The sequence below is a fragment of the Somniosus microcephalus genome, chromosome 1 (assembly GCF_052327205.1).
Source record: "Somniosus microcephalus isolate GS21.2 chromosome 1, FLI_Smic_1.0, whole genome shotgun sequence".
Lineage (NCBI taxonomy): Eukaryota > Metazoa > Chordata > Chondrichthyes > Squaliformes > Somniosidae > Somniosus > Somniosus microcephalus.
The window spans coordinates 214,597,407-214,616,090 of record NC_140987.1 but is presented as its reverse complement, the minus strand read 5'-3'; the positions used below and the strand labels follow the sequence as shown (position 1 = coordinate 214,616,090).

The 18,684-nt window shown below is 44.9% G+C and overlaps 1 protein-coding gene across 2 annotated transcripts in view; it reads right to left on the bottom strand.

Annotated features, from left to right (window-relative positions):
- Nucleotides 1-18,684, bottom strand: part of mccc2 (methylcrotonyl-CoA carboxylase subunit 2) — a 221,402-nt gene that overhangs the window by 133,444 nt on the left and 69,274 nt on the right. For both annotated transcript variants that reach the window (XM_085989936.1, XM_085989927.1), the window contains 3 exons: nt 15,219-15,332; nt 3,339-3,403; nt 2,073-2,172 (listed from right to left, as the gene is read on the bottom strand). In XM_085989936.1, coding sequence (XP_085846062.1) covers nt 2,073-2,172; nt 3,339-3,403; nt 15,219-15,332 — 279 coding nt within the window. The remainder of the gene's footprint in view (nt 1-2,072; nt 2,173-3,338; nt 3,404-15,218; nt 15,333-18,684) is intronic.

Here is an 18,684-nt window from a genome sequence, read left to right as displayed (position 1 = left end):
GCGTCCTCGTATGTTTTAAGGTCCCGGATGAGTGCGAATACTTTAGGGCTCACTTGGGTGTTCAGAACTCTTAGCATGGATTTCTGAGGCACGCCGGATTCTCCCAGGTAGGCTTCGAAGCAGCTCAGCCAGTGTTCGAAGTCGAGGGCTGAGTTTGCTGCCTGTGGGTTTAGGTCCAGGTACGGTGGTCTGAGGGCTCGCAGCCAGGCCGGCTGCTGTGGCCGTTGTAGCTGGGCGTCTGGCTGGTCGCTTGGCTGGTCGTTTGGCTGGTCGTTTGACTGCTCAAGTGTCGACATTTTAAAATTTAGCCAATAAAATTGATATACCTATCGATTCATCCAATGAAAAGCGACGAGTTAAGCAAGTAACTATAGGTTTTTATTGGCTAAATAACAGAGCCCACCCTCGTGGGTGATCGGATACAACAAGGAGGAATGCCAGCCAGTCGACTACCTTTATACCTGGGCAGGTAGGTGGAGTCATGGGCGGAGTCAGCAGTGGTCAGCCCAGGTATAGCAGCGTGACAAGAGGCGACCTCGTATAGTGATACAACAGTGTGAACAGTGATAACCATAGAGTAACGATATAACAGTGATAACTATAGTGTAACGATAGTGAACGATAAAAGTGGTTTACCACATGTACCAACAGTTTAAATTTATTTTCCTTTATTATGCCTCTCGCCTTGTTTTTAGTAGTTATTTTACCTTTATGCTCTATGACTTTATCCGTAGCTTTAATGAATCCTGCCCATTCGTGTTATCTTTATTCCTTCCTTTAGTTTGTCCTTTGCTCTCTTTTCCTAATTCTTTTGTCGTTAGGTTTCCGTAATTCCTAGCAATTCCCTCCTCCCATGTTATTAGTCTTATTTACAGCCCTAGTTATCCTTTCCACTAGGACCTTGGTCCCAGTCGGGTTCGGGTGCAGCCCGTCGCAACGGTACAGCTCCTTCCTGTCCCAGTACTGGCGCCAATGTCCAATAAAATGGAACCCCTCCTTTAGCCACGTGTGGGCTTTTCTAATCTGTTTGTCCCTATGCCAATTTGCACGTGGTTCAGGTAAGAATACCAAAATTACCAACCGTGAGGTCCTGATTTTCAATTTAGCTCCTAACTCCTGACTTAGCAGGACTTCTTCCCTAATCTTTCCTATGTAATTGGTTCCGACATGGAGCACAGCAACTGAATCCTCCCCCTCCCTTTCCAGATTCTTTTCCAGCTGTCCCTTACCCTGGCTGGGTAGGCAACACACCCTTTGGGACTCTCGATCCCGATTGCAAAGAAAACTCGATCTATCCCCCATAACTACAACTTTTCTACTCTGCACTTCTTCCCATTGAACACCCTCCTGCTTCACAGTGCCTTGGTCAGCATTCTGGCTGTCCTTCCCACAGTCTTTCTTCTTATCCTCACAGGTATTGAGCACTTTATATCTATTGGACAGGAGCAGTGTCTGCTGGACCTTCTTAATTACTTCTCCTACATTCCCCTTACCCAGCTGACTGACACTCACACTCTCCCCTTCCTGCACCTGTGCTTTCCTCTGGTGTGTGACTGTACTCTGGAGTAAATTATACAGTAATTCCTCTTCCTCCCTTATGTGTCGGAGTGTCTCTAACTCCAGCTCAACGACTCTGAGCCACGCTGTCACGAGGCAGACATTTCTTGCAGCTGTGGCAGTCTGGAACAGTCTCATTGTCCACAAACTCTCACATAGAATACCTTAGCATCCAAAATGGTATTAAGGGCCACCTGAATGCAAACAAATTAAATCTACCAAGATGATGTCTGATGCCTCAAGAGGTCACAGGGAAATTTCAATGTGTGTCATATTATTGTGATATATTGTGACATACATTAGATTTAGGGTCATTTTACTAGGTATGGTTGTTAGAATTCAATGACCTTTCTAGCAGGAATCAAATGAGAGATTTAGCTGCTTTGTACTAAGTTTTGTACACTGAATAAACACCTCTGCAAGTATAAATTTTGTGTATAAAATGTTGTATAATTAGGGCATGAGCCCAGGCTACAAATTCTGCAGGTTTATTGTTCAGTAGTTTAAATACTTACATCCACTTTCTTCTGATAGTTGAGATTTCGTACAACCTTTCGTGCCAAGTGAAGTGCGTGAGTGTCATCCAAGGCATAGTGATCGGTTACACCAGATTTTCTGCAGAATTCACAGGTAAATTATTGCTTAAATTCACCTAGCAGTAAACCAGATTACAATATTTAAAAAATATATTTTTGCAAATTCACCTTTGAGCCTTTGATAATGTCAAAAAACAACAATTTGCTTCAGTTTCTTTGGGCACAGATCACAAGCTAATTCTTTCCCTAGAAATTAGTGCTTCACTCTTCGAACAGTTGACAAAAATAGGCTAAGATTTCTGCTGCGTAGCTGGACCTTCTCACTCCATTTCACTCTGGTATTATTAGTGTGTGGAGGCTGCAGCATGTCAGCCGTGGTTCAGTTGGTAGCACACTTGGCTCTGAGTCAGAATGTTGTTGGTTCAAGCCCCACTCCAGAGACTTGATTCAAAATCTAGGCTGACACTCCAGTTCAGTACTGAGGGAATGCTGCACTGTCGGAGGTGCCGTCTTTCAGTTGGGACGTTAAACCAGGGCCCTGTCTGCCCTCTCAGGTGGATGTATAAGATCCCGTGGCACTATTCGAAGATGAGCAGTGGAGTCCTGGCCAATGTTTATCCCTCAACCAACATCATATCACTATTTCAAGTCAATGCACCCCATATCATACTCACATAAAGCACATGGCCAAGAGGGATGTCTTTCCTATACAATGAGAGTACCCGCGAGTAGCACAACACCAAATCACACAACAGTGCAATCAATCAGCAATAGTTTATATCCAGAACCCCTGTCTCCCCTCCTACCACCCACCCACCGCACCCTAAATTAGATCTATCAGGGATCAGGTATCAGCTTTCACCTGTACCAACACAAGAGTCCATGGAAGTAAGTATCTGCAGTAAAGTTATAAAGAAATTGAGACAATAAAACCTAGGGTGACATTTTTCAGCAATCTGTGTTGTTCATCTGTTACACTCAGATTCGTTCATTACATAAATGTGGTCTCACACTCTGACCCAAGTGGCAATATCCATATAGCACATAACACTATGTGAAAAACTATATGTGGATCTTAAATCCATTAACTGTAACAACTGCCTTAAGAAACAGAACAGATTATGCTTTTTATTGATAGCCCTTGCAAAAGTACAGTTTTAAGCCTGTTAGAATGACAGGTACATTTGTTTGCACTAAATATATTGACAATAAGATCTCCTAAAGATACTACACAAGATAGTTTACCTGCAATGGAGATCAGCACCTCCAAGGTCTTCAGCTGAAACTTCCTCACCAGTAGCAGCTTTCACCTGTACAAACACAAGAGTCAGCAAGTTTCAAATATTTCTGCTTGCTACCATGGAAGGCAGTAGAACTATAAGTTCTTAATAGGGTTCTGATGAAGGGTTATTCCCTTCAACATTAACCTACTTTTTGCTTTCAAATGCTCATCGACCTACTGTGCATTTCCAGCATTCTCTATTTTTATTCCAGATTTCCTGTATTCTGTGTTTTCTTTCTACCTCGACTATTAGAAGTTTGGTTATGTTGCCTTACATTTTTAGCTATTTTGTATTGATGGGGTGACTTGCAGATAAGATTTATCACTTCATTCAAACTGATATTTAGAATACTAGGTACGATTAACTGAGAAACACATCATAGTTACTGGTGTTTTTGAACATATGGGGAGAAACCTTCATGGTAATGATGATATTACAGTAATTAAAACAGAAAATGCTGGAAATACACAGCATCTGTGAAGAGATGACACAGGCTAATTTTTCAGATCTAGATAACTGCAATGACTATTTTCAGTCTCATTATAAATAAAAATGTCCTTACAACCAGATACCATGCCTCACGGGGCCACAAAGAAACTAAACAATGTAACATAGCAACATAACCCATAGGACTGAATCATGGGGTTACGCCAGGTACTGTTTCATTGCCACAGAAATGAATGCGCACTCAAATTTACATCAAGAAAACTGTACAAATTCTTAATGCAGCTGTGAACTGTAGTCTGGGAGATGCGGCTGATGTCACCTGTTGCAGCCTGAAAGGTGCCAATGGTGTAAAAACTCAGGGCTATGGTAACTTTGAGGTACGCTGGTATGGTATACTCCCCTGGTCCAGCAGGTCCTGTTGAAGGAGGTTGCAGAGGTCTGCAAAAGCCTACCTGGAGAAGCATAGCTTCCTCCTGCACTGCTCCTTAGATATGTCCAAGGTGGTGAGTCTTGGCCTGTAGACCCAGTGAGCTGGGTATGGCCTCCTGCACGCAGCCGCTCCCTCCCCCGCCCCTCCACCCCACCTGACAGGTACAGGTGCTGGTGGTTGCTGTAGCTCTTGCTCCTCCTCCAAGTCTTGTTCTATCCGGAATAAAGAAGCATGAATGGCTCCCATAATAAGAGACGTGTGACTAAAGGTTTGTAAGGCAACTAAACTGTAGAGCTTACGATCTGGAAGCTGGAAACTCTCCTGACAATCCAGACAGCAAAAGATCCTGTGATCTGAAGCTAAGAGCCCCTTTTTATACAGCTTCAGGAGCTCTAAGACACCAATCCCGCTGGGTTTTGCTGGTGGGTCTGAGACTGGATAGGGCATCCGTGATTTGGAGAAAAACTGCAGTGGAGCAGGTATGACATCACTGACGCACAACTTTTGATTTTTTTAATTGGGACCCCTGCTTGCCTGGGGCGGGCGGCTGGCACGCAGCCACAAACAGGACAATTAAAATGGTGGTGGGTGTAGGGGCCGGGAAGGACCCAGAAACGACTTTAACCCTCCCTGGGTTCCTGTCGAGCAGGCTGGGTTAAAATCAGCCCTATACACAAGATAAAATGTTTTTGCAAACAAGACACACATAGCCTCATAACGCAGTCAATCTATTTGCAGTTGTTATTTTTTTTATTGCCCATCTCCCTCCCACTGAGGACCAACAGTAAACAACAGGGCAAAATAACAACCGTTGAAAGATTCAATTAGCACAAAGTAAATATCAATGACTGTGAGCTGCAGCCAATCAATATGATCTAAATAACACAATTTTATTTTCCAGGCACCAGTATTGATTGACAATCCTCTGCAACACACTGGGCTCCCATGTTTACTGATTAGTTTCATTCTTTAAGGCAGCCCAGAACTCATCAATTCCTGTCTCAAAGTTTTGCAACTTGATAACATGGCAAGTTCATGAGGGAATGCCATGGCAATAAGTGACAAAAACCAGCCATTCATCTTTTTCAACTGTAAGATATGAGGTGGCAATAGCTAAACTCCTACTTCACAAAAGTAATTATGTAAACTTTATTGTATCGTACAGCTGCTCAAAAAAAAGCACAGCTGTATTCGTCCTGTGCTTTACCATGCCTCACAACTGCAGTATGACAACAGGTTCATATTCCCTTGAGTATAGAAGATTAAGGGGTGATCTAATTGAGGTGTTTAAGATGATTAAAGGAGTTGATAGGGTAGAGAGAGAGAAACTGTTTCCTCTGGTGGGAGAGTCCAGAACAAGGGGGCATAACCTTAAAATTAGAGCTAGGCCGTTCAGGGGTGATGTCAGGAAGCATTTCTTCACACAAATGGCAGTGGAAATCTGGAACTCTCGCCCCCAAAAAGCTGTTGAGGCTAGGTCAATTGAAAATGTCAAAAATCAAGATTGTTAGATTTTTGTTAGACAAGGGTTACGGAACCAAGATGGGTATATGGAGTTAAGATACAGATTAGTCATGATCTATTTGAATGGCGGAACAGGCTGAATCGCCTACTCCTGTTCCTATGTGCTTAAAAGACTGCCTTTCTAACCATATAATAGCAAAATACTGTGAATGCTGGAAATCTGAAATAACAACAGAAAACGCCAGAAAAACTCAGCAGGCCAGGCAGCATCCGTGGAGAAACAGAGTTAACGTTTCAGGTCTGGGACCCTTCATCAGCCTATCACTTGAATTCACCGCTTCACTCCCACTCTGATCTCTCTGTCCTCGGCCTATTACAGGAAACTCTTGTTTAAACAGCACCTAAATATCCGGAATTCTCTATTAACCGGCAAAATTCTCACTCCGAAAACACCTCAATAACCGGCAATGCTGCCGAGTCAGAGTCCAAGTCTCCCGCGGTGGCCGAGTTAGTCAGTGGGGGTAGTTCTCCAAACTGCCACTACTCGACTTCTTGGCGCTGTCGGAAGTCCGAACACCTCAATAACAGGAGTCTGACTCTCCCGCACTGCCGGTAGTCTCTTCTGATCCCCCATTTTTCTGTTTACTGTATAAGTTTTGTTTTACTGTTAAGTAATCAAAGAGTTATGGATTTCCCTCAACTGGCAGCACTGTACTTAATCAAGCATCTTCCACCATCCATTTAACACAACATTCTGTAGGTGAGTACCCAATTACTGTATACTGCACATTTCTTTATTTTTTTATTTTTGTTTGTTAAAAATAGCCTTGGTAGATAACCCTCTCCGTCATCCAGAATTTTTAATCAACCGGCACCAACCCGGTCCCGTCGGTGCCGGATACCAAAATGTTTCCTGTACATTGTTCCAATGTAGCTCAACATAAGCTCGAGGAACAGCACTTCATCTTTCGATTAGGCACTTTAAAGCCTTCTGGCCTCAACACTGAGTTCAACAATTTCAAACTATAACCCCTGCCCCCATTTTTCATGCTGTCTGATTTTGCCATTCCATTAGCAACATTTTGGCCTAGGAATTCGGTATAGCCGCGTTTGGGGCGCTAGTCCTGGCGATGCACAAAGTTTAGCGCCAGGCGCAATTTAGCGCCACCTAGCGTGATATTGGGTTGCAGCGCCCCTAAAGGCGATTGCGGCGCTAAATCAGGCGCTAACCCAGCGGCGCAAACCAATTTCGCGGCGGCGGGGCGCAGCCAATAATCACTTTCCCTGAGACACACTGGCGCCGGCCAGCTCTTAAAGGGGCAGGTCAATTGGCATCACCAGACACACTCACTGCCTTGTAGGCCTTCAAAGCGGTGGGAGCCTACCTGTGGCGCACCAGCCTAGCAAGACATGGAAAGGGTGAGGCAGAGGGCGGAACGCCTCACTGATGGGGCATTGGATGCTTTGGTTGGCGCAGTGGAATCAAGGCCAAGGAAGATGGTCGGAATGTGATTTATGTTTTGGACAGTCTCCCGGGTGTGAGAGCCAGTTATGTGTCAGTGTATTAGTTTTGCTTTCTGTTGCCATAGCTTTCTCATGTTTGAAGGAACCACATTTTGTGTAATGAAACACTTTCTTCATTTACAATGGCCATGCCTTCTATTTACATGCATCTTGCCCTTCACAGGCTTGGGGGTATCAGACCGGTTCCATTCCTGTTCTTGGAATGGCAGCAAGCATTCCGTGAGAGGGGCCTAGAAGCTACTTCTGATCAGCCTCTGACGCGCAGCCTGAGAAGAGCCGCTCTCGTAGAAGTTCAGGCCAGCAGGCATCTTCTCAGCCACCGACAGAGATGTCCTGCACCTTATCTGAGGCTGCAGATCTGGCTGAAGCAGCTGGCACAGCTCAGTCACCACCTCCTTTCTAAATCGCAGCCTTCTGACACACTGCTCCTCCGGCATGCTCATGTAGGAAAACTGCTGTCGGAAAACCCTGCCAGCTTAAGGTCTGCTGTGGCGACGTCGGTTGGCCCTCCTCCGTCTGGCCATGCCCACCCCCCTCTCCCAGCGTCTCAGTGCCCTTTCCAGATGATTCAGCAGCAGGACGTTTCCCTCCAATGCAGCCCCCATAATAAGTGCCCACAGGAAGGTTCCCCGTTGTCAAGGCTCACCAACAGCAAGGTGATGGTCAGAAGGCTGAAGATCGTCTGCCTGCGCTGGCTCAGTGGTCAAATGGCTCTCAGTGTGCAGCTCAGCAACTCTTTGTAGCTCTCGAGGAAGTTGTGCTCCAAAAATGGCTGCCGCTTTTAAACCACACCAGTCCCCTTTAAATTATGCTCCTCCAGCCCGAGAGCGACTTGGTAAGGTCCAGGTAAGCTGTCACTATTAGCGCCAGGCGCTATGGAGGGGGGCGCCACTGAATTTCCGGTCCGGGGCACCCAAAAGGCTGGAGGTTATGACGTTATAATCAGCCTGCACCCATGAGCGAGCGCTAAGATTTAGCACCGGCGCTAAATGCATGCTCAATATGGGGCAAGGCGCTAGGCGCCTTGCCCCCGCCCAGAAATTGGCTAGCGCCCCACTTCTCGGCCTCTTTAGGCGTTAATCGGTGGCGCTAACAACCGAATTTCTCCCCCTTTATCTTTCCTGCCTCTTACAAAAGCACAGTACGTTCCTTCAATTCCTTCCTCCCCTCCTGTCTCTGCACCTGCTTAATATCTGTTACATATCCAACTTTTTCCTGTTTTGATGAAGGGTCCCAGACCTGAAACGTTAACTCTGTTTCTCTCTCCACGGATGCTGCCTGGCCTGCTGAGCTTTTCCAGCGTTTTCTGTTGTTATTTGCCTTTCTAACCAGTTCTTCCAAGTCGTGTCTCAAATACAAATTCCATAAATCAGAGATAAGACCAACTGTGTGCGTCATACTGTGCTTTAGCGATGAATAAACTTTGAAGCTGAATGCAGTAAAAGTATTCATGATCAGAGATTATGATTAAATGGCGCTACTTAAGAAAACTGCGCTGTGAAATTCGGCTCCTTTGCGCCTGCCATTAGCATCTCTGAGGGACGCTAACCGGGGCACTAAGGGCTTATGGCCCTGGCAGGGAATAGCGCCTCCTGAGAAATTTGGCAGGGCACTACTGAGACGCTAGCCAATAGCGCAGCGCCGCGCCCCTGCCGGTAGTGCCCCAGGCTGCTGCACCATGACCCCTTACTGCCCCGCAGCAGAAATTCGGCTGCGCCCCGCAAGACTGCCGCGGGTGATGTCAGCGCCAGCCTCACGGGTTGCGAACCGGGCCGACCTCCGCTCGCGGGGCAGTAATGAAAAGGGAGGAGCAGCCGCAACCTGCACCGTCATTCTGTTTTTTGGCTGAGTTCCAGGGCGGCCCTTGGCATGGTCCGTGGCCGCCATCGCGCAGCCTGGCACCACGTCTCGGTGCCAGGCTGCAGCCACGGCACCACCACGCCTTGCTGGGCTGTGAGCCATCGGAGGCCTTGCAGAGCTCACAGCATCCATCCCGTTTAACCGAACGGGAGGGGCGCTGAAACGCATCAGCGCTACGTGGAGTGGCCATGTAGCGCTCCGGTGCTACAGAGCCTTGTGCCCCCAACACTGCCCCGAGAGGAAGTGGAGCGCCCGAGATAGCGCTCTGCTTCCTTGCCAGGTGGTAAGCCGAATTTAGTGGCTGGGCCGGTACTTCCATGCCGGGCACTAAATCTCCGGCAATAATTCGGTTACCACCCCCAAACGGGGCGTAACCGAATTTCACCCCCCTAATCTCTAAAGTTTACAGTTAGAGGGCTCAGAATTATTATCTATTTGTTATTTTCCATGGTGCAGTGGTCTCCACAGAGTGGTCTTAAATGGAGTGCACCTAAACGGAGTATAAAAGGTGGGAATTTGGAGAGAGTGGGAGTCTCTGGTAAGTGCTCAGTGAGTACTAGGTGTCAAAGTGAAAGTCAGTTTAACATTTTGAATTTAACTTAGAATTTAAAAACTGTAAAATAAACTGCAAGTTATCAACAGTTAACAGAAACTGCATGTAAGTGACAGTTAACTGTCAATCAGGCGGTATGCCACAACTGCAGCATGTGGGAGTTTGTGGAGAAGGTCGCATTCCCGGGCGACCACGTCTGCAGTAAGTGTCTGCATCTTGAGGAACTCAGCTCAGAATTGTTGAGCTGGAGTCCGAGGTGCAGACATTGTGAGGCATCAGGGAGGGGGAGAGTTGCCTGGACAATTTGATCCAGGAGGCAGTCACACCCCTTAGGTTAGGTAGTGGTACAGGTCTGGTTAGTGGTCAGGGACAGGAGGGTGTGACTGTGACTCAGGCAGGTAAAGGGACCCCAGGTGCAGTGCTGTAGGAGCCTTGCCCTTATCCAACAGGTACAAGGTTCTTGCTGCCTGTGTAGATGAGGACAAAGTCTGCAGGATGGATGAACAAACTGCCCACAGCACTGTGGTACAGGAGGCCATTCAAGTGGGGGAAATAAAAAGGAGTGTTATAGTGGTAGGGGACAGTATAGTCAGGGGATAGATACTGTTCTCTGCAGCTGGGACCGGAGTTCCGAAGGCTTAAGGATATCTCCTCGCAGCTGGGGAAGAACTTAAGAGTGGGAGGGGGAGGATCCAGTTGACGTGGTCCACGTAGGAACCAACGACATGGGTAGAACTAGGAATGAGGTTCTGCTGAGAGAGTTTGAGGAGCTAGGGTCCAAATTAAAACGCAGAACCTCACAGGTAATAATCTCTGGATTGTTACCTGAGCCACGTGAAAATTGCATAGGGACAAGCAGATTAGAAGAGAGGTGTGGGAGGCAGGGGTTTCATGGCTGAAAGAGAGGTGTGGGAGGCAGGGGTTTCATGGCTGAAAGAGAGGTGTGGGAGGCAGGGGTTTCATGGCTGAAAGAGAGGTGTGGGAGGCAAGGGTTTCAATTTATAGGACACTAGCACCAGTACTCGGGAAAGAGGGAGCTGTTCCATTGGAACGGGCTCCACTTAACCCGGCTGAGATCAGTGTCCTGGCGAACTGAATAACCAGGGCAGTAGATACAGCTTTTAACAAATGAAGTGCGGTGGAAAGATTCAAGGAAGGGTAAATTCAATAGCAGTAAGAGAAATGTTGAGGCTGTAGAGCAGAGTAGTGATTTGGGTAAAAATAAGCAGAGTGGGTCAGGAAGGGAACGAGAACTTTACAAAGGTAATAGGGCATCAGTGACTCAGGTAACATCAGGGAAAATAGAAAAATGTTAACGCTAAAGGCACTATATCTCAATGTGTGAAGCATTCTCAACGAAATAGATGAATTAATAGCACAGATAAAAATAAATGGGTTTGATCGAATAGCCATTACGGAGATGTAGTTGCAGAGTAACCAAGGTTGGGACTATATAATCCAGGATACTTGACTTTTTGGAAGAGATAGGCAGAATGGAAACGGGATGGGGGGTAGCACTTATAATAAAGGATGGGATAAAGACAGTCGAGAGAAAGGACCTTGGCTTGGAAAAATAAGATGTAGAATCACTTTTGGTGGAGCTAAGAAACAACAAAGGGCAGAAAACACTGGCGGGAGTAGTTTATAGGCCCTCTAACAGTAGTCGTAGTGTCGGGCACAGTATAAATCAGGAAATTATAGGTGCAGGTAACAAGGGTAATACAGTAATCATAGGGGACTTTAATTTTCATATAGACTGGGCAAACCAAATTTGTAGTAATAGTGCAGAGGGTGAGTTCATGGAATGCATTCAAGATAATTTTCTAGATCAGTATGTCAAGGATCCAACGAGGGAACAAGCTAGGGGAATCAAGTTATATGGGGATCGGGCAGGAAAGTGGAGTTGAAGTCAAAGATCAGCCATGATTTTATTGAATGGCGGAGCAGGCTCGAAGGGCCGTATGGCCTACTCCTGCTCCTAATTCTAATGTTCTTAGATCTAGAATTGTAGAATGAGACAGGGTTAATTAATAAACTTGTAGTAAAGGAGCCTCTGGCGAGCAGTGATCATAATATGATAGAATTCTATGTTGCCTTTGAGAGTGATTTAGTTAAGTCCGAAACTAGGGTCTTAAATCTGAACAAAGCAAACTACGTAGGTATGAGAGGCGAGTTGGCTAAGGTAGGTTGGGATACTAGACTAAAAGATATGATGGTAGATAAGCAATGGCAAACATTTAAAGAAATAATTCATAATTCACAACAAATTTACATTCCCTTAAGGAATAAAAAACCTTCTGGAAAAATGGTCCAACCGTGGCTAACAAAAGTTAAAGATAGTATTAGATTAAAGGGGAGGCTTACAATGTTGCCAAAAAAAGGAGTAAGCCTGGGGATTGGGAGGATTTTAGAATTCAGGAAAGAAGGACCAAGAAACAGATAAAGAGAGAAAATAGAATGAGAGTAAACTAGCAAGAGACATGAAAACAGATTGTAAAAGCCTCTATAGGTATGTAAAAAGGAAGAGATTAACAAAAGTAAACATGGATTCCTTACAGGCAGAGACAGGAGAAATTATAGTGGGGAATTAAACAAATTCCCCACATTAAACAAATACTTTGGCCACGATTTCGTCTACCGAGGCGGGTCCAGTGCGGCTGGGGTCGGTGGCGGGGTGCTTTGCGTTCTTGGACAGATTTGTGTGCACCTTTGGAAGTGGCTTAGTGAGTTGCAGTGAATGGTGAGACAATGGTAGCCCCCACAATGGTGCTGAGTGTGAAAGGAATGGCTTGGTCATTGTAGGAATGCTTTATGGTGTTGGTGTGGGGTGGTGCTAACCTGGCGCATCATGTGGCAGCCAGAGTATACAGCGTCAAGAGAAGTTAATCTGGCTATGGTGAGGCTATCTCTGGCATCCCGGGCAGCAATGTGGTTGTGTGTTGATGCCCTGTGTCCTGTGCAGCACCAGTCGATTGCAGAGAAGGTTGGTGTTGTTGTTGGAGCTGCTGGTGTGCCTGGTGCTGCTTGTGTTGGGGCTGATCGTGGTGGGATTCTGAGGGCCAAGGTGAGATTTTTTCAAGGGCACTGATGCTGATGGAATAGATGGCAGGTGAGGTTGAGATGACAGAAGCGATCTGTCAATGGTGAGAGAGGTTGTTCCAATGACGTGACCCTGGATAGAGAGTTTGTTTCAAACATTTGCAAGCTGCATAAAGCTCAATCTGTCTTCCAAAAGCAGTAAGCAACAGCTTCTAACCTTGGAAAGTGAACACCTATGAAATGGGAGCATTTATAGACCATTTTCAGCTGTCAAGTAAAGAAATCATCACATGCTGACACAACACTCGACCTCCTTACCGGACGTGATCCCCGAGCAGCGGGGAAGCCATGGGCGAACTCTAAAAATCTAACGGTAAGCTTAAAATACTATTTAATTGCCTCTTAACAATCTAACTAATAATCTAAATTGCCTCCCCCGCCGCTTGGTGTCAGGTCTGTTCAGCGATGACAGACCAGTCATCTGGGAGACTAGCGTGGAGGCGGGTTGACAGCATGAGGTGGGTTGACAGCGGGTTCCCTGCCTGCTGTCAAAAAAACATTTTTTCCCACCCGACCTGCCACCAAATACGCTTGCTGACCCCCCACCACCCTGAAAAAAATCTCCCTTTTGTATCTGTCTTCATGGACAAAGACACAAAAAACACACCGGAAATAATGGGAAGAAGGGTCTAGTGAGAATGAGGAACTTAAAGAAATTATTAGTAAAGAAATAGTACTGGAGAAATCAATCCCCTGGACCTGAACTGGATGCATTGGTTTTGATCTTCCAGCATTCCCTAGATTCTAGAATGGTCCCTGCAGATTGGAAGGTGGCAAATGTAACCCCGCTATTCAAGAAAGGAGGGAGAGAGAAAACAGGGAACTACAAACCAGTTAGCCTAACATCAGTAGTAGGGAAAATGCTAGAATCTATTATTAGGGACGTGATAACAGGGCACTTAGAAAATAATAATAGGATTGGGCAGGGTCAACATGGATTTATGAAAGGGAAATCGTGTTTGACAAATCTGTTAAGAGTTTTTTGAGATTGTAACTAGCAGGGTAGATAAGGGGGAACCAGTGGATGTGGTGTATTTGGATTTTGAGAAAGCATTCGATAAGGTGCGACACAAGAGGTTATTATACAAAATTAGGACTCATGGGATTGGGGGTAATATATTAGCACGGATTGAGGATTGGTTAATGGACAGAAAACAGATTGTAGGCATAAACGGGTCATTTTCAGGTTGGCAGACTGTAACTAATGGGGTACCGCAAGGATCAGTGCTTGCACCTCAGCTATTTACAATCTGTATCAATGCCTTAGATGAGGGGACCGAGTGTTATGTATTCAAGTTTGCTGATGATACAAATCCAGGTGGGAAAGTAAGTTGTGAGGAGGATGCAAAGAGGCTGCAATGGGATATAGACAGGTTAAGTGAGTAGGCAAGAACGTGGCAGATGGAATATAATGTAGAGAAATGTGAAGTTATCCACTTTGGTAGGAAAAATAGAAAAGCAGCGTATTTTTTAAATGGTGAGAGATTAGGAAATGTTGGTATTCAGAGGGACCTGGGTGTCCTTGTAGGCAAATCACTGCAAGTTAACATGCAGGTACAGCAAGCAATTAAGAAAGCAAATAGTATGTTATACTCCAATCCTTTTGTAATAAAGTCTAAGAGTAAAGACGTCTTACTGTAATTATATAGGGCCTTGGTGAGACCACACCTAGAGTATTGTGTACAGTTTTGGTCTCCTTACCCAAGGAGGGATATACTTGCCTTAGAGGGAGTGCAACAAAGGTTCACCAGACTGGTTCCTGGAATGGGGGATTGTCCTATGAGGAGACTAGGCCTATATTCTCTAGAGTTTAGAAGAATGAGAGGTGATCTCATTGAAACATATAAAATTCTTACAGGGCTCGACAGGGTAGATACCGGGAGGATGTTTCCCTTGGCTGGGGAGTCTAGAACCAGGGGTCACAGTCTCAGAATAAGGGGTCAGCCATTTAAGACTGAAATGAGGAGAAATTTCTTCACTCAGAGGGTTGTGAATCTTTGGAATTCTCTACCCCAGAGGGCTGTGGAGGCTCAGTCGTTGAGGATACTGAAGACAGAGATCGATAGATTTTTAATTTTAAGGGAATCAAGGGATATGGGGATAGTGCAAAAAGGTGGAGTCGAGGTAGAAGATCAGCCATGATCTTATTGAATGGCGGAGCAAGCTCGAAGGGCCAGATGTCCTACTCCGGCTCCTAATTCTTATGTTCTTATGTGGAGTTAAATGCAATACAAAGATAAACACTTTAACAGCAATTTCAGTGTGCCTGCAGGGCTTGTGTTTTTGTGCATTTAGTGGCAATAACAACAGAAGCCAGCCAGAAACAACTATAAACAGGAGCAGGCATTGATGGCTGATGAGGACACAGGAAGACGCAAGAATTTGTAGTGGAGTGCGGGAGTTTACCCTGATATTACACCACCCTAAAAAAAATTGAGGTGATCATATGTACATGTTATACGTACCAGAGGTGGGCCTCCTAAGAAAATTGTCCCTTGATTCTTCACAATAATACTTTCATCAGCCATGGCAGGTACATACGCTCCTCCTGCCGTACATGAACCCATGACCACAGCTATCTAGAACCAAAAGAGATAATCATTGAATTTATGACTTTAAATACAAGAACTGCTTTATGATAAGAAAACAAATATAAATTCATTCAGACAGTACCACTTCTGCATTCTCTCTTTTGGCTCTTCCTCCAAAACTTTATGACTATATTGTTTTCAGTTGGCCATACTTTTCTATTTCCAATTTTCCTCATCCAAGAGAAAGTACACTAACTCCACTTTAACTTGCTCAATGCAAAAACGCAAATCAAAATGACAGATAACCCTGGGATTCAAACTCACAACCTTCTTGTAGGGAGCTGAACACTGCTTCTGCTTAGAATGAAAACCTGTCACATTCCCATCTTATTTCGATGATGATTCTGGATAACCAGATTCCAAATTTTAGTTTCTTATATAATAGTTGGCTATACTTTATAATGTATTGATTGTTATGTTGAAATATGAGCCGTGCTGGAACATGGAGAAGGAAGAGGCAGAGAGGTTAAAGCTAGCTTAGCATTAGTTTATGAAGCAAATGAAGTAGCTTTGTGTTTAAAGTAGTATTTCCTTACAGCTAGAATGGTCATTAGTTTCAAGGTCTCCATTAACTGTTGAATAAAGAACGTTTGTAGGAAGCTGAAAACAAAGATAAGCGAAGCCTAAGCCTGTCTCTGTCTAATTAGGATAGGGCTAAGCACAATGGCGCACCATCATAATAATCCATAGATAGTGTGTGTGTAAGCTTGTTCGCAACAGTTAATTGAACAAAAGACACTGGGATGTATTTTCATGGGGAAGGCGGGTTGGGGATGGGGAGTGGGGGGGCTCCGATGTGGGCGGGAAACCCAAGAGAACGGGTTTCCCGGGGAGAGAGCTTAGCGGGTGTCTCTCTGGGGGTAGAAGACCTCTGCGATTTCTAAAAGAGTTAAGTTTCGCCGACGGCCAGGTGAGAGCCGGGGGAGAGAGCTTAAAGGGTGTCTCTCTGGGGGCAGAAGACCCCCGTGAGTTTAGGTTTCGCCGATGGCCGGGTGAGGGCCGGGGGAGAGAGCTTAAAGGGTATCTCTCTGGGGGTAGAAGACCCCCCCCGCGATTTCTAAAAGAGTTAAGTAGGTAAGATGGCCAAGGGAAAGCCGGGTCCTCAGGGATCCATAACAGAGTATTTGTTAAATAAACATGACAAGGTAATAAAAAGAATGGGAAAGGCTGGGACAAATAAAACACAAGATTGCCGAGTGAAAGGAACCTTAAAAAGTGCTGGAATTTTAGTTTGTGTGAAAGCGTGTGTTAAAGAGTGAAAATTTTCCTGACTATGGATGTTTAAGAAGTTACAGTATTCCTTTTGTCTGAAAGTCTGTCCTTAAAAAAAAGAAAAATGTCTGTTGTGTGTTTTAGCTCCACCCACTTTGTGTTAAAAAAGCATTTAACCCTTTTGTCTTGTCTTGGATTTTGGAAGTTTTAGAATGTGTGAATAAATATGTGCACCCAGAATTGAAACAAAACTTCAAACTACAATTTAAGTTAAGCTGGTGTGGAAAAACTGAGAAAAACAAAAGGTTTGTTTAACAAAAGATTAAGTTTCAGTCGAAGATTTAACCTTGGAGCCGCGGTTGCTATGGTGAATTCTTCCAAAGCAATTTGTTTAAATGTGAAAAACTACTTTTTCTCCCGTTGTATTCAATGTTTTTACAGTCATTTGGAAAGGCATCTGACGAAAGGACAAGAAGAAATATGACGTAATGTACTGTTTTCCACAAGCATGTGCTATTTTGTTTTGTTTTATCTGTTCTGTTTGTGTTTAGTTAAAGTGTGAAAGTCTTTTTCTTTCGGGAAAGTTTTTTTTTAATTTACGTGAAGTAACGCAATTGCGTGCGCCTTCTTAAAAAACCTGCAAAGGAGTTAACCCTTTCCAAGTTCACCAAGCAACAACTTTAGTACAGGTAGACTACCCTTTATCCGAACTTCCGAAAACCGAAACCCTCTAAAAACCGAAGGTTTTTTCGTTCAGCGTAAGTCGTGCGCACGACTTACGCTGAGCAGAGGGTCAGCGTAAGTCGTGCGCACGACCTCCCGCGGACCCCCGCCGGCCCCAACCCCCGCGGACCCCCGCCGGCCCCAACCGGGGGTCCGCGGGGGGGGGGTCGTGCGCACGACCCCCCGCCGACCCACCTTCCGAAATCCGAAATTCTCCGAAAACCGAAACACAGCTGGTCCCGAGGTTTTCGGATAAAGGATAGTCTACCTGTATTGCTGAATGAAATTTAAAGATATTGGACATTATTAAATTTAAGTTTCTTAATTTTAAGTTAATATTTCCCCAGTTACGGAAGGAAAATTATGATTTGATAAATTAACTCCTTGGGCTCTTAAACAGAGCCACAATGGATTCTCTGCTTTCTTTTGTTATATGGAAGTTACCTTGTAAACTAATTGTAGCACTGTGTAAACCACCTAGCCTGGGAATCACTTGTTTCTGAAATTGGAATTGATAAGATAAATTGATAGAAATGAAATTGAACATTGACAAAACCTGTCAGTTCAACAATACTGCTGTTTGGATTTCGGGATAATGAGAATTTTCCTAGCTTTCTAGTGAAAGTCAGAAAAGTGTAGTTATGAATAGTAAATTGATAGCTTTCTCCTGAAGACATTTGTGTCCCTGCACTGACACATACTCCACCGAGAAACTATCTAATTAATGAAACAATCAGAATAGAGTTAAACACACTGGTACCTGTTAGAGGGATTGAAATTGTAGTTTAAGTGAAGTTACATGGAATTTGGATTGGTCGACTGAGGGCGTCTTTGGGCTTGTGTGTTCACAATTTCCAGAGGTATGGGCTAGACACAAACAGGATTGCAGGAGGGTCGATATGACACCCGTCATGATCAAGGGGGAAACCCACAAACCACATAAACAATATCCTACTTAATACTGGAAGGTTAAGAGCAGTATCAGATAGCCGAAGAGCAGCGTGGGAAGTGGTACTTGATAAGTCCGTACAGATCGTTAAAGACGGTGGATTAAATCCTGCAGGCGGCATATTAACCGGTAAAGGAGAAGAACATCAGTGTGAACTAGCAGTAGAGGCCTTCCCAACATAAAATTGCACCGCCGATGATGCCACGGGACTGGGATGTTGGTTATACTCCTGCTCGCCGCACAAGGGGCAGTGTGGAAAAACGATGGGTGTGGTCATCAGTATCGTCAACATTATAGCAGAGTGGACTAAATTACCCCCATTCATTTGGGAACCAGGACTTGAGGGACAATATTGCCAAGAATTGTGTAGCAATGTTCTTAAGCAGTTGGGATGTACTGATATAAGATGCTTTGATTTAACAACATGTGGCTATCAAAAGCCGTCGCGATGTCCCA